We start from the raw sequence: 16,436 nt of genomic DNA, 5'->3' as shown, positions 1-16,436 counted from the left end.
TTCTCACATTGTGCTTGAAGTTGACAATTTGACTCTCTTTCAAAAGCTGCAAAAGAGTAGATGCGAGAGCTCGTCCTTGGGTGTTATTGTGAAAGATATTCTGCATCTGGGCAACCTTTGCTCTTCTATAGAGTACTCTCATGTGGGGAGAAGGGGTAACAGGGTTGCTCACAAACTTGCCAATGTTAGTAGAGATTATAATGAGTTTAGAGTGTGGATTGACGAGTATCCTCCTAGTGTAGCTGCTGCCATTGCGTTTGATGTTCATTAATTTTTTCCTCTTGTTTAATTAAGGTTGTAGTTGTTGTAAAAAAAAAAAAAGTGTATATTTTGGGAGTGACTAATTTTGTTGGTCAATTCACATGTTTGCTTTTATTTATTTTTTTTTTTTTACAACACATGTTTGCTTTTGACATAGGTAAATATTTTGATAAATGAAATAGTTTTTTGTAAGGATATATAAATATTTTGGTAAATGGGAACATTTGCATTGGAAATTGGTACTCCGTACTATGAAGGTACGTATATTGGGAGTGGAAAATATGGAGGTAAATTTGAGTATTTAAATTTAGGAAATAATATGAATATAACCATAGGTAAGAGACGAGACACCTAAAATACAATACTTATACATTGAAAAGTGACGAAGAGAATTGTTATGCTAAAATTTTCACCTCGGAATTCTTATGTTCTACAGGTAGTCGGGTTACAGGTTATAGGTTGGCAATGTACAGGTTGAAGGTAACAACGAAGTTGATGTCTAGGAACCAAGCAAGCTGAGCAGAGATGCAAGGAATATTCTCCAGAATCTTCAAGTCAAACCTCTATCCGTGGAAATAGGAGCCACTTTCTACAATCTGGCCGTTGAAGAAGACTGGTTCAAACTAGGAAGCCCTTGACCAGGATGTGCGAAGAAAAAGGAGGAACAACTTTGGCCCTCAATCCCGAAATCAGAGGAGTTGAGGGAAAGTGTCGTTAAAGATCTTTGGGAAAGCTTTCTGAGTATATAAGAGAGAGAGGCGACCATAGCAAGGGGGATCACAAAAAATATTAGAGCATAGTCATAAAATATAATCAGAGATTTTTATCGTTCAATTATTAAATTGTAACCTATATTGTAACCTCTAAAACTTGATTACTGAGTGGATTGGTGGACTCATAGCCACCCGCAGTTTTTACCCTTGTTCTTGGGGTTTTCTGCGTCATCACCTCTGTGTCTTCTTCCCCTTTTTCCCCTGTTTCATTCTTGCGGATCCAAATTTAGCAGGCCTCGTTACTTTAATCTAGCTGTAGTTGACGTAACCCAGGTCGAACCTGGTAATTAGCTTTTTGACCAAAACAGTTTGGCGCCGTCTGTGGGGATACAGTTAGATTTACTGGTCCACCCTTCATCATGGGAGAAGACCCAGACCCGAATGCAAACACATTAATCGAACAACTGCGCGAAGAGCTAAAAGCCTCCATCGAGCGAAGCCAGAAGCTCGAAGAAGAGTCCCAAGCAACCTTGGCAAGGCTTAAAGCTGAATTTGAAGCGTCCTTGGAGAAGCTGTCCAAAGAGCTCGAATCTGTCAAGAGCAATAAAAAGAAGAGGGTTCAAATTGATGATATACCCCAATTCACCCTGGTATCCTCTAACGAGTCTGAAGGAGAAGACGGGAGAGAAAAATCTCGTGGTAACGAGGAACAGAATGGTGAAGAGTCTAACCCCATGGCTAGGGAAGTAGCCGTTATCAAAGCTCAAAATCGGAAAATGATGAAGCTCCTGACTCGGCTACCAGGTGCTCCCAAACCCGTAGCCTATGAATCCCGTGATGGGTTCGTTGAATCCCCTTTCGTGGAGGAAATTGCTAAAGTGCGCATTCCCACAAAGCTAAGCATTCCCTCCTTTCCCAAGATGTACGATGGAACCATTGACCCTCAAGATCACGTGGCCCAGTACAAGCAAAAAATGTGGCAGCTATCAATACCATGGGAGCTAATTGAACCCCCCATGTGTAAGTCCTTTGGCGCTACCTTATCAGGACCTGCGCTCCAGTGGCTTATCAACTTGAAGCCAGGTACCATCGCCAGCTTCTCCAGCCTGGTAAACAAATTCTATCAGCAATTCGCCACCAGCAAAGAGCTGGATAAGCAGAGCAGTGACCTGTATCGGATCGTTCAGAAGCAAAATGAGACAACCCGGCAATACTGGGACAGGTTCAATCGGGAAATGGTCAGCATAAAGAATTGTGACCACTCAACTGCTATTGAGGCTTTCTGCAAGGGTCTCAATTATAGATCCAGGTTATATTATGAGCTGACAAGGTATCCATGCTCTTCATTCGAAGAAGTCAGAACTAGGGTTATGACTGAAGTCCGTGTAGAAGAGGACGAGCATGCCGGAAACTGGGTCGAAAGGAGACCATCATGGTATTCGGGGAATCAATCTTTCAACAATCAAAACTCCGGAAACAGGCAAGGTAGCTGGCAACCGAGGCGCAGCAATGTCAACAGCATATCTGAACCTGGAGCAAGTGAAGGCCCCAGCAGGCCAACAATAGAGTACTATCCGGATGTCAGCTCGTATGGTTTTGATACCGATGTAGTAGGGATAGTAAACGCCCTCAAGGATATCGGGCCACCTGTAAGATGGCCCAGAAAGAGTGACAAGCCTGAGCACTAGAAGGATAAATCAAAGTGGTGCGAATACCATGGAGATCATAGGCATAGGACTGACGAATGTAACAGTCTTAAGAGAGAAGTAGCCTGGCTACTCAAGAAAGGTTACCTGAAAGATCTCCTCGGGAAGAAAGGAAAGGGACCTAAAATCAAGCGAGAAGCCCCATCAGGACCGCCAGCTTCGCCAACCCTAGGTGTCGTGATTCAAGCAATATCAGGTGGATCTAGCATCAGCGGTTTAACCTACTCCAGCGCAAAGCGTATATCAAGAGTCGGTACCTCAGCATCCAGCATCCCCCAAACCTATCCAAGTAATGAAGAAAAGAAGCTGGACGATATGGTAGTTATATTCGATGAGAGCAGGTTCAATGAGCCCGAGCATCACGACTGCTTGGTGATCTCCCTCCATGTGGGTCACTGCAAGATGAAGAGAGTACTGGTAGATAATGGAAGCTCGGCCAATATAATTTTCAAAGATGCCCTAGATCAAGCCGGCTTCAAGGAATCAGATATCATCAAAAAGTCCACAGTTCTAGTCGGGTTCAATGGCGAACCTATAAATTCCCTAGGAGAGATTCAGCTTCCAACGCTGCTCAAAGGGGTTAATATAATGCACAAGTTCTACGTGATAGACTGCAAGACTGCTTACAATGTGATAGTGGGAACCCCTTGGATCCATAAAATGAAAGCCATCCCATCAACTTATCACCAACTGCTCAAATTTCCAAGCCCATGGGGAGTAGCAGTAGTCGGAGGAGATAGGAGGCAAGCGCGAGAATGCTACCAGCTTGTCCTGAAACCCCATGGCCCTGCCATCTAGCAATTACAGCAAAATCCAGCACCCAAGAGCCTAGATGAATTTGTGCTGGATGAGTCAAAGCCAGAGCAAAAAGTTAAAGTTGGAGCTGCATTGACGGCAGGACAGAAAGATGTTATAATCAAATGCCTCAAAAAAAATTCGGATTGTTTCGCATGGTCGCATCAAGACATGAAAGGAATCAGCCCCGAAATCATCACACACAAATTGAACGTGGATCCTAACGCAAGACCAGTAAAGCAGAAAAGGAGAAAATTCGTCCCTGAGCGCAACAAGATCATTAATGAAGAAGTTCAGAAGCTGCTAGATACTGGGAAGATAAGGGAGGTCAAATATCCAGATTGGCTAGCTAACGTGGTTGTCGTCAGCAAAAAGAATGGAACCTAGAGGGTCTACATCGACTTCACAGATCTAAACAAAGCATGCCCTAAAGACCCGTTCCCTCTCCCTCACATAGATTCAATGGTAGATGCAATAGCTGGCCACGAGCTCCTCACCTTCATGGACGCATATTCCGGCTACAACCAGATCTTGATGCACCCGGAGGACCAAGAGAAAACAGCCTTCATGACAGATAAAGGAATCTATTGTTACAAAGTGATGTCGTTCGGTCTAAAGAATGCCGGTTCAACCTATCAAAGGCTAGTTAATAAAATGTTCAAAGACCAGCTGGGGGACACCATGGAAGTCTACATCGACGATATGTCAGTTAAGTCCAAAAAAGCGGTTGATCATGTGAGCCATCTAGAGGAAGCTTTCGGCATCCTCCGGAAGTACGAGATGAAGTTGAACCCGTCAAAATGCTCATTCGGAGTAGCTATAGGTAAGTATCTGGGCTAGATAGTAACTCAACGAGGAATTGAAGCTAGCCCAGACCAGGTACGCGCTGTAATTGATATTCAATCACCTAGAAACCTGAAAGAGGTACAAAAATTAACAGGTAGAGTAGTTGCATTAAATAGGTTTATTTCGAGGTCATCAGATAAATGTCACTTGTTTTATAACGTCCTTAAGAAAAATAAAGGTTTTATTTGGTCTGATGATCACGAAAAGGTCTTCAGGACCTTAAAAACTATTTAATGACGCCACCATTGTTGTCTAAACCTGCTGATGGAGAGTCCTTGCAGCTTTACCTTGCAGTCAGCACCCAAGCCGTTAGTGCTGTCCTAGCAAGGGAAGCTGAAAGCTAGCAGTTACCTGTTTATTACGTAAGCAAAACTCTCCTCAGTGCTGAAACCAGGTACTCCTCTCTTGAAAAACTGGTATTAGCACTGATTGTTGCTAGTAGGAAGCTTCGCCACTATTTTGAAACTCACCCCATAGGGGTGAGAACTAATTATCCTGTGAAGATTGTTCTTCACAGACCAAAATTAACAGGTCGAATGAGCAAATAGGCAATCGAGCTTAGCGGATTCGGCATCACATACGAACCAAGAACAACTATCAAATCACAAGCACTAGCCGACTTTGTGGCCGACTTCAGCCCTGATCTTGAGCAGCAGGCAGCTTTGGAATCTGAGAAAATCAACCAAGTCCTTAACCCAGGTACCTGGACTCTTTATGTGGACGGCTCATCTAACTTTCGAGGTGCAGGTCTTGGCGTAGTGCTGAAGTCACCACAGGGGGACATGATGGTACAAGCTATTTGTTGTGATTTTAAAGCTACTAACAATGAAGCAGAATTTGAAGCTTTAATTGCAGGTATGAATCTTGCGAAAGACCTAGGTGTTACTAACCTGCAGGTATTCTGCGATTCCCTCCTAGTAGCAAGCCAGATGAATGGCGAGTTCACAGCCAAAGACTCCAAAATGGTTTTGTACCTAAACTTTGCCAAATCCCTAGCAACCAAATTTCGAACTTTTACCATAAGGCAAATACCTAGGGACAAAAACACACAAGCAGATGCTCTAGCCAACCTGGGATCAGCCTTAAGGAAATCCAAATTCTCATCCATCCCTTTGATCCATCTGCTAGCTCCTACCGTAGACACAACCAACCCACCACCTAAACCTAACACTCCAGAACCCGTAAAACCGGACCCAGATGACTTGAAACCATCCATCCCTGCCCAAAGCCAAACCGTTAAGATCAAACCTAAAGAACCCAACTTCGTCGCACCTGTCACCAATCCCGCCAGCTGGATGCAGCCCATATTTGATTATCTGGAGCACGGCGTACAACCAGAGCATAAAGCGAAAGCAAGGGCACTAAGGTTTAAAGCCAGCAGATACACGGTTATACAGGGTGTCTTATTCAAAAAAATCTACCAGAGACATCTTACAGCACTGCATAAAAGAAGATGGCTACGAGCAAATCCTTAAAGATTTCCACGATGGGGAATGTGGAGCCCATTCAGCTGGACGGACCTTAGCTAACAGGATACTTACATATGGGTACTATTGGCCAACTCTGCGAGAAGATGATCACAGGTATGTACGCAAGTGCGATAGTTGTCAACGACATTCAGGTATCACCCACAAACCCTCTATGCCTCTGCATCCTACTCTAACATCCTGGCCTTTCATGAGGTGGGGCATGGACATAGTAGGTAAACTACCTGCTGCACCAGGCCAAAAGGTCTATATGTTAGCTCTAACAGATTATTTTTCTAAGTGGATTGAAGCAGATGCGTTCCAGCAGGTTAGAGACAAAGAAGTTATCAATTTTATCTAGACTAACATAATCTGCAGGTTCGGAGTACCATCTGAAATAGTATGTGACAACGGATCCCAGTTCATAAGTGCCCCAACCAGGAATTTTTGCGACAAATGGAATATCACGTTGGTGACCTCGACGCCTAGGTACCCTCAAGCAAACGGACAAGCTGAATCCACCAACAAAGTCATCATCGGGTCCTTAAAAAAGAAGCTGAAAGACAAGAAAGGTAAATGGGCAGAAGAGCTGTCGAGAATCCTTTGGGCCAACAGAACCACACCTAGAACCGCTACAGGTCAAACACCTTTCTCGTTAGTATATGGATGTGAAGCTGTATTACCTACAGAATTCACCACCCCAACAGCCAAATACGGCCTAATGACACCAGAGCGCAACAACGAAGAGCTATCACACGACCTAGATACCGTGGAGGAACGAAGAGACCTAACATACATAAGGATGGCCACCTATCAGCAGATGGTAGCTAGAAGCTTCAACAAGAATGTTAAAGCTAGGATGTTCAAAGTAGGAGATTGGGTCCTAAGGAAAGTCTTTCAAAATACCCAAGAGCTCAACGCAGGTAAGCTGGGGGCAACCTGGGAAGGTCCATACCAAATCATGGAGGTCATCGGCAAAGGGGCCTACAGGTTAGCTGCAACGAACGGTAAGCTGGTACCCAGAAGCTTGAACGCAGCACATCTGAAACTTTATCACTTCTAGAGTTTTTGTTCATGCAAAAAAAAAAAAAAAAAAGGAGCACTTGTATATATTTGTTTTCTTAGCTCCGAAAAAATGATCAGTACTAACTTAAGCATCGGAGGGCCGTTGGTGGCAACACCAACGGTCAGCTCTAACCTGTTGTTGTGCAGAACCAAAGGAACGCAAGCAGGTAACTGAAGACAATCTGAGAAATACCAAGGCAACACAGAAAGCAAGAGCACGAGCACAATGAACAAAGCAACTATGGGCCTAAGCGCCAGACACCACGTATTCACAAAGACCAAGCAAGTACCAAGCGTTTCCGCAAGACAAAGAAATCTAAGGTATTAAATGGTCACTCAAAAGAAATTCATATGCAATGTTCAAACAGTAGAAAGTGCAAAGTTCAAAACCTCTCTCCCACAAGCGAGGTAAAACAAAGTCTAGAAAAAGCAACACATTATTCTAACAACCGATATCAAAGGACTAAAAAAATAAAAACATCATAGATCAGGCATCAGGTGGTTGCACATCTTCCTCAACCCTCCTAGGTGGGGACTCGAGCTGGTGACCTGGAGAGGACTCAGTAGTAGACTTCGTGGCCTCAGGTTCTATAGGGTCAGCTTTGCCGGATGCCAGATCCCTGATATAGCCAACTGTCAGATAGTCATCAACAAGCTGGCGAAGCCTCTTCACACCTGCGTCCCCTTCAAACTTCTTCAGCAAAAAGCTATTTGCCATATAAGCCTTGATCCTTAGAGTATCCTCAGCCTCAATATTCTTATTCTCATCCTCCAGATCAACCAACTTCTTATAGAGATCTGCCGCTTCCTTGTCCTTCTAGCTCAGCTCCTCACCCTTATCTTGTAAAGCTTCTTCTTTCTTCCTCATCTCCTCCTTAAAATGTTTCTGCTTACTTTCCAGCTGCAGGTTGGCATCCTCCACCTTCTTCTTAGCTGCCTTTACCTGAAGTTGCAGCATTTTTTTAGCTTTGTCAGAATCTAGCAGCTTCCTCTCCAAGCCATCAAGCTGGGACTTAGAATACAAAATATTCTAGAAACCCTGTTACACTAACCAAGCATTTAGTCAATAGATACCTATTTAGAAACTGATTAGGCAGAGCTAGTTCAGGAACCATACTTGTAGAATCAGTTGTGCCCCATTAGCTAGAGCCAGAGAACCATCCAAACTTGCCAAGCGCTTAACAGCTGCTGGGAACAGGAGCTTGTGAGCCTCCGGCCAGATCCCATTACTCGTGCCTTCCCCAGCTAGAAAGTCAGGAGAGAAGCTGATATCGTAGGTATCCGAGATAACCACAACATCAACAGGAACACTAGACCTAGTGCGAGGAACCCTAACCTCTTCCCTGTTGGAAAGAGTCCTAGAAGGGCTATTTTCAACTCGATGAGTAGTAGTATCAATCGAACCACCTGCCGAGCTGTCACCTCTCTTCCTTTTGAGACGCTGCAGTGCCTCTTCCCGAGACATGATAACACTCTTCCCTGATACCACCAAACAAACGCCACCCCATAAACACAGTACACAAAAACTATATTCCAAGCAAACCAGTAAACACAGAAATTATACCTGAAGTTATAGTAGCACTAGCAGTAGTAGCAGAAGGAGTAGGAAGATCGCCCGTAACTTTCCCCGGAATTTGATACAATGCCTTCACAACCAATTCTGATCCGTCCTCTGGCTTAAGAGCATCCAAACGCAGGTCTGCAAAAGGCACACAAAGTTCAAAACACTTAGTTAATATACCTCATTCCAAAACCTATCACACCAAAGAGAAAATCTTTACCTTTATGCCAGCCACTCCTAATCCACCTTCCAGGTTCCCCCAAGGAATCCTTCAAAACAAAAAAGAACCTCGAATTCCACGACCGGTCAGGGGTCTCATATCCCAGGAAAAGGGGAGGGTTGTAAGAAGCCCTCCTATAAATCGTAACCCTATCAAGGTCCTTTTTCCTCAGCTCGTAACACCTAACAAAGTCAGCTGCACTTACTTTTGTCTCCCAATTGGCCGTAGCCTCATTAACAATTCTAATAAGATTCCAGACATCAGGCATAAGCTGCCCTGGACTCAAGTCAAAAGTTTCTAGAATTTGCCTAGCCAAGTGAGAGAAGGGGTAAGTAAAACCATGCTTAAAGGGGTACTCATAGAACACAATGTTATCGTCGCTGCAGAGCTGTGGCCTGTCATCTGGTCCAGGCACAATCAGCACAACAGATTCAAGGAACCCAGCCGATGCTTTCAGCTCTGCCAAGTCAGCCTCTGTAATCTTGCTAACCTTGTCTTCATCTGCTCTCCCCATCTTACTTTGGCTCACTCTCAAGTTCCTAGTTATATGTCTATGGCACTTCTTCTTAGCAACATGTTTGATTTTTACCATAATTGAAAGCAATTTTCGCAAATTTAAGCAAAGGAAACAACGAAATCGAAAGACGAAAAACAAATTACTTACCAGAGTAAAGAGAATTAGCAAAGCTTGACTCCACAACAGCGAAATCCCAATTTAAGTTGCGTCTTGTCTTCGTCAATCTGGTTTCCCCAATTTTCGCGGATCGAAAAACCCTAGATTTTCTGAAACAATGTTTATCGCAAAAGAGGGGAAGTAGTTGAAGGGGTTTGCTGCTTATCTATTTATACCGCATTTAATTATTTCTAACGGCCAAAATTTATCTTTTCTAGAATGTTTATCTTTGCAGCAAATTCGAATTTATATATAAAGAATTACATTTTTTGAAATACTTATCTTTTTTAACAAAATTTCTAAAGCTTGCCTCGTAGAAGTCACTAGAACATCTAAGAGACAAGCTGGGGGCAAACTGTTATGCTAAAATTTTCACCTCGGAATTCTTATTTTCTACAGGTAGTCAGGTTACAGGTTATAGGTTGGCAATTTACAGGTTGAAGGTAACAGCGAAGCTGATGTCCAGGAACCAAGCAAGCTGAGCAGAGATGCAAGGAATATTCTCCAGAATCTTCAAGTCAAACCTCTATCCGTGGAAATAGGAGCCACTTTCTACAATTTGGCCGTTGAAGAAGACTGGTTCAAACTAGGAAGCCCTTGACCAGGACGTGCGGAGAAAAAAGAGGAACAACTTTGGCCCTCAATCCCGAAATCAGAGGAGTTGAGGGAAAGTGCCGTTAAAGATCTTTGGGAAAGCTTTCTGAGTATATAAGAGAGAGAGGCGACCATAGCAAGGGGGATCACAAAAAATATTAGAGCATAGTCATAAAATATAATCAGAGATTTTTATCGTTCAATTATTAAATTGTAACCTATATTGTAACCTCTAAAACTTGAATAATGAGTGGATTGGTGGACTCATAGCCACCCGCAGTTTTTACCCTTGTTCTTGGGGTTTTCTGCGTCATCACCTCTGTGTCTTCTTCCCCTTTTTCCCCTGTTTCAGTCTTGCGGATCCAAATTTAGCAGGCCTCGTTACTTTAATCTAGCTGTAGTTGACGTAACCCAGGTCGAACCTGGTAATCAGTTTTTTGACCAAAACAGGAATAATATCTTAGAAAAACTATTGTACAGACCGAAGACAATATGGATTATGAAATATTTATTTCATGAAATTAATCAATCATGTAGGTGTCGTAAGCATCAACCTACTTTTAGTACATGTGAATGTGTTTGGCAATGGTATAAAAATTTGGAACTGGTATTGAAATGAAAGAGACAAGGGACAGAGTAAGGGGTCCCCAACAAGTTTTTAAAAAACTTACAAATTGTTAATGAATCCCTATCCCTACCTATTAAAAAGAAGAAACTTGTCAAATATGAAAGGAATAGTGATGTGAGTCTAAAGTCAATGAAAATATTGTTCATATGGTTGGCAGAATTTTAGAGTTTGAGTATCTTGCATTTAATTGTAATTTCATTTCATCACAAATTTTTGTATGCAGCTTGCTATACCGTGCGGCAGGGGTTACCCGAGTTTCTCAGTCATGGGTTACTTGAGTTTCCAAGGTCACTTGAGTTTCTAGGTCAGGGGTTACTCGAATTTCTCAGTCCGGGGTGTGTAGACACCCATTTGTGTCTCCCCAAAACCAAACCCAGTGATGAGTACTTTTCGCGTCGAATCATAATCAAATGAAGTGAAAGTGTGGAAAGTCTAGTGTTGTGGTTAGTTTTTATTTCTTTTTTTTTTTTCTCTCTGTTTTTGAAAACCTATTTTAAGAAAATAGCAAATCCAGTTTGGTTTGGTCCATGGCAAGGGTCTAATAATAGTGTAGTTGGGTCGGGTTCGAAAAGAGCTTTCCAACGATATATTATAAGCCCAATTCCTAAGAATAATGAGGGAGTTATGACCAAATTACTAAATTGGGCCCGGTTTGATATTTATATGTGGCCCAATGATCTAGAGGAGGGCCTAACATTGATTTATCATTCCTAATGCAATTAGAATTCATTATGGTCTTCTAGATTCTTTTAGAAGGTTTTTTTCATTCCTAATTTAATTAGCATTGATAAATTGACTTTAGTTGACTTTTTAGAATTTTATTCAGAATAAAAGAAGTGTTTTTAAGGAAAATACGGTTTTGCCCTCCTGTACGGCTAAAATTTATCAAATTAAGAAAACGCGTGGAAAATGTTTTCTATCTTCTGACGACAGGACCAGCGCCTGGCGCCAGGATTGGCGTTTGACACTAGCCCTGGCGTCTGGCGCTAGAGTCTAGCATTTTGCGCCAATTTGTTTTATTCTTTTCGAAACTCTGATTCGTTTTTTTATCCATCTGGCTGATTTTCCCTATAAATAGCCTCCTAAAACCTCCATTTTCAATCATCAACTATCTAGTTTTCAATTCTAATACTCTATTCAAGATTCTCTTAATCTCTCTATCTCTCTTCTAAACTAGCCTTTTACAAACACAATTCCTCATACATTTGCACTAGACACACCTAGCATAATTCGAAGTTGTCTTTCGCCTTAGACGTGAAAGGTTTTACATTTCTGAGGGTTTGGTCCCAAATCTAGTCTAAAATTTCATAGTCTCTATTTCAATTATTTAATTTAATTGTTTGATTTATATTTTCCTTGAAGTTACTAAAGTGTGTATTTGTTATTAGAAAGAGGTACGAGGCATCCAAGTAAATACTTTAATTGTTTTATTGATATTATGATATAGAAATCATGTCTAGGTTGTTATTTTGATTCCTAGTATCATGTTAGGATGCTTGATGTTTTGAATAACAACAATGATTCTTAGTATCATGTTTAGGATAATAACTATAATTTCTAATATCAAATCTGACAATTGTGATTCCTGCGATGCTTCCTATTTTCTTTTTCTAATATTCATGATAATATCATGTTATAGTTAAAGCTTTGATTTTTATTTTTTAGTGACATGCTAGGGTTTGTTATTAATCTTGTTAGTATCATGCCTAGGATCTTGCTAGTATTATTATGCTTTGACATGATTATGTTAATTATAATTAATTTTATTATTTTAATTATAATTATTATTATTTATGATTATTATTTTGTCGCTTGATATTTATTGTTATTGCTTGATCACACCTTTTGTGCATGTTTAAAGGGAATTTGTACTTGTAATCACGCTTAATAAGATAATTAATAATCTTGTTTAGGGTTAATATGATTATAATTCAAGTGATCGCCAATAATAGATTTATCTGTGCATTTAATATTCAACCAACATAGATTAAATAGGTTTAGGGTTAATCCTAATGATTGCATGTTAGTAAAAAAGCGCACATGAATACGATCAGAATAAAATAGAGGCTTATTATTAGGGCAGGTTAAATCTCTTTTATATTGGATTTGTACCTTCATCCCCGAACTACCAGTCATTGTTCTAGACCTATTGGAGTTGACGATCTCATGGATCGTTAAGGGGTGTAACCTTCACCTCGTGAACGATTTACAAGTTCCTAAAACTTGTTGGAGACTCTTTTGCTCTAGCTTCCTTCCCTTTGGACGCCACCATACTTTAGTGTATGATCACAGTGGGGTTCAAGTTTGGGGTAATGCTTGAAATATTCCCTACAGGGTGACTCAAGTTTCCAGGGTTTACTTGAGTTTCTCTGTAACCCCTTAGAAATTTCTTTCCTTTAAAATACATGTTTTGCCTTTTTAAAAATACGAAGTAGGAAAATCTAAGACATTACCGCCACCGTGAAAACAACTAAAGCAATTATCAAAGACACACATTAAAAGACTTTTTAAAACCATTCAAAATAAGTCAACTTTAAAGTCAAACCCAACGGAATTAAAGTCAAACCAAAGTCAAACGAAGTCAATCAAAATCAACCTACAACTTGGAACCGTTGAAGGCCCTTATTAAAACCCGAGTGATACCAAAAAAATTTCGTGAGTCTGCAAGCTTAATAAATAAAATAATAATAAAGCAATAAAACACATCATATTCCTTCACTCATGCCCATCATGAATATGTTTTATCACCTAAAAAGCTTCTCTCTACTTGTCCCCACTACTTGCCATTAGAAATGGGTCATCATAGGGCCAAGGTAAAGACAAGGCCAAACAAACATACAAACACACAATTAGCAAAGCTAAGTACGTAAGCGTAATAAAACACACTAACATGTTTTTATGTTATCGATCACACAACTTACCTTAGCTTGTTGCACCTGTAACCAAGCATTCAAGATATTCAACATTTAGCTAGACAAATACCAATGTCCATTTAATTTGATTACGCATCGAACAGGTTTCCAATCAAATCCCTGCCCCAAATAAATTGAGGTAAACTACACCGCGAGCTATCTAGGTAGGCAAATGTCACATGAAGTGGCGGACGTCCTGCGCATAATAATAATAATAATAATAATAATAATAATAATAATAATAATAATAATAATAATAATAATAATAATAATAATAATAATAATAATAGAGGAGTGGGGGCCCAGATTGTATCTCGGCTTCCCACTAATTTATTGTAGGTTGTATGAATTTTGTTTTTGAGATAATAATAATAATAATAATAATAATAATAATAATAATAATAATAATAATAATAATAATAATAATAATAATAAAATAATAATAATAATAATACAATGTCCTATATTCCCATTAAAAGTTATGGTCATATATAAAACCCCATAACTCCCTCCCATATTTTCATACTTGAGGTATATACGATCTAAGAGTTTTGGTGCATAATCTCTTTGACTTTACGTTGTTTTACATATTATTCAATTTGGTGATGACTCTCAAACCATAATGATGGGTGTCATAAATGGCACCCATTTGATGAGCATTTAGGTTGTTTTCTTCTTCTTTTCATAGCTTTCATGCTCAATAAAGGCCTAGTTTTATGCATTTGATCTTCGTTTTACCTTTCCTCTCTTATTTTGTAGCTTTTGTGCATTTTGTTGGTTTTTCTACACTTTTCTCCTTTATTTTCTCTATTTTCGTGGTTATAGGTATTGTACGAGGTCCGGGGCTTGATATTGGTGATTTACTAAGGTGGAAGATGCTTTTGGAGCAAGCTCATGGCAATTGGAAAGCTCAAGATGTAAGGAAGTGGATTCTCCAAGTTCTAGCTCTTGCGATCTCAAGCCGTGCTCTCATGAAGATGGGGTGTTGAACTCACTGTCAAGTGCTTTTTGGGACTGCCACTCTAAGTGTTCATCATCATCATATTGCTTGTTAACTCGAAGACTTTAGCGAACGCACGAAGTCGCGAGAAGATCCGAAGAAACCCAGAAGAGCGCGGGCGCGCAGGCTTGCTGTGCGGGTGCGCACCGTCGCTAAGTTGTAGATTGAGTTGATTTGTGAAGTTCCTATATCCTAGGGTTAGTTGAGACTAGGTTGTTGGACTAATCTTCCCTAGGCCAAACAAAATTTTGAACAAGGGTTGAGACTAGGTCCTTGGACTAATCTTCAGTCTTTGTAACTTTCCAAATAAACAAAAAAACAATTGCATATGTCGATTGAGTTGGTTTGTGTAGTTCCTAGCTAGAGTCTCTCGTAGTTGGCGCTAGTTTGACCTCTAGGAGATTAGCCTACCATACTCTCTTGATTGATTAATTAATTTTCCCTCGCAATACTCGACTTAGTCAATTCCAATCCCAATTAGTTGTATCCAGTGCAAGTATATGTGGATCCTAAACCCTAGTGTTTGATATATTTGATTCCATTTTAATTGTTTGATTGATTTAGAATTTACACACCTTACTTCATTTCTTCGAGATAGCTTAGCTTTGTCATTAGCATTCACCTCCAATTCCTAGTGGTCGAGCCTCGACTTACTCCTATGCTAGTTGTAAGGGTGTGTTGAGTGATTACAATCATCAATCAAACTTCACCAATCAACAAAACAATTGAAATCATAAGCTAAAGATTGAACTTCAATCATCAATCAATCTTTAGCTTATGATTTCAATTGTTTTCTTGCTAGGGTAATGGTGAAGCATATATGAGTAACTTTGATTGTTGCACTAGATTGCATTGTAAGTTCACATTGATACGGACAATTGATTTGTGGCTTGCATTTGTCGATTGAGTTGGTTTGTGAAGTTCCTAGCTAGAGTCTCTCGTGGTTAGCGCTAGTTTGACTTCTAGGAGATTAGCCTACCATACTCTCTTGATTTCTTAATTGATTTTCCTCAAAACACTCGACGTAGTGAATTCCAATCCTAATTAGTTGTATCCATCACTAGTAGAAAAAGTGCTATTTGTAACTGGTGAAATTGACTTTTTGTAACTGGCATTGTTGGTTGCGAATGCCACTGTTACAACCAGTGAAAATTTTTTGTAACCGGCTCATGTTAGTTACAAATAATGTATTATTCGTAACTAGCATAACCCAACGCCAGTTACAAAAAAGTCTATTTTCCAAGTAAGAAATCACACTATTTGTAACTGGCATTAAGTTACGTCGGTTACAATAAGGGTATTATTCCTAACTAGCATAACCCAACGCCGGTTACAAAAAGTCTATTTTCCAAGTAAAAAAATACACTATTTGTAACTGGAATTAAGTTACGTCGGTTACAATAAGGGTATTATCAATAACTGACAAATCATAACGCCGGTTACGAATATATTTTTTTATTTTTTTTAAAAAAATACTATTAGTAACTAGCACTGGATTACGCCAGTTACTAATATATATATATATATATATATATATATATATATATATATATATATATATATATATATATATATATATATATATATATATATATATATATATATATATATATTTTCAAATATTTGATTCGAATACAAAAATGGTAGTATATGCTACCAAATGACCCATCGTCAGATGGGTTATAACCTGTTACAATTCAACCAACAAAACACGTACTACGAATACTTCCATACAATACAAACACTCTAAATAGTTCCGCACAACTCGAATTATTCATTCATAACCATACAATATAAAAAAATTAATTATACTTTAATTTCCAAAAAACAATTAAACTTGAATTAAAAAAGCATTGATTTATAATTTAGAAATGTAATAACAATAACCAATAGGCTAAATAAAATTAAAGTAGATATATAAAAATGTGTTATATCATTTTATTAAGCTAAATGCGATAATTCATATCATCGATTAATAAGATAACTAGTCTTTCAA

The 16,436-nt window shown here is 39.6% G+C and overlaps 1 protein-coding gene across 1 annotated transcript; it reads left to right on the top strand.

The window, feature by feature from the left end:
* The first annotated feature begins 2,995 nt into the window (after positions 1-2,995).
* LOC145640136 (uncharacterized) lies at positions 2,996-3,478 on the top strand. Its single transcript, XM_081691445.1, has one exon. It carries the CDS (start codon positions 2,996-2,998, stop codon positions 3,476-3,478), a length of 483 nt encoding a protein of 160 aa, XP_081547571.1.
* The last annotated feature ends 12,958 nt before the right edge of the window (positions 3,479-16,436 follow it).

The sequence above is a fragment of the Chenopodium album genome, chromosome 7 (assembly GCF_948465745.1).
Source record: "Chenopodium album chromosome 7, dcCheAlbu1.1, whole genome shotgun sequence".
Classification (NCBI taxonomy): domain Eukaryota; kingdom Viridiplantae; phylum Streptophyta; class Magnoliopsida; order Caryophyllales; family Amaranthaceae; genus Chenopodium; species Chenopodium album.
Note: the sequence above shows the minus strand (reverse complement) of the source record. Positions and strands in the feature narration are given on the sequence as shown.

Coding starts and splice junctions, on each gene's coding strand:
- LOC145640136 (XM_081691445.1), top strand. CDS start 2,996: ATGGTAGTTATATTCGATGAGAGCAGGTTCAATGAGCCCGAGCATCAC.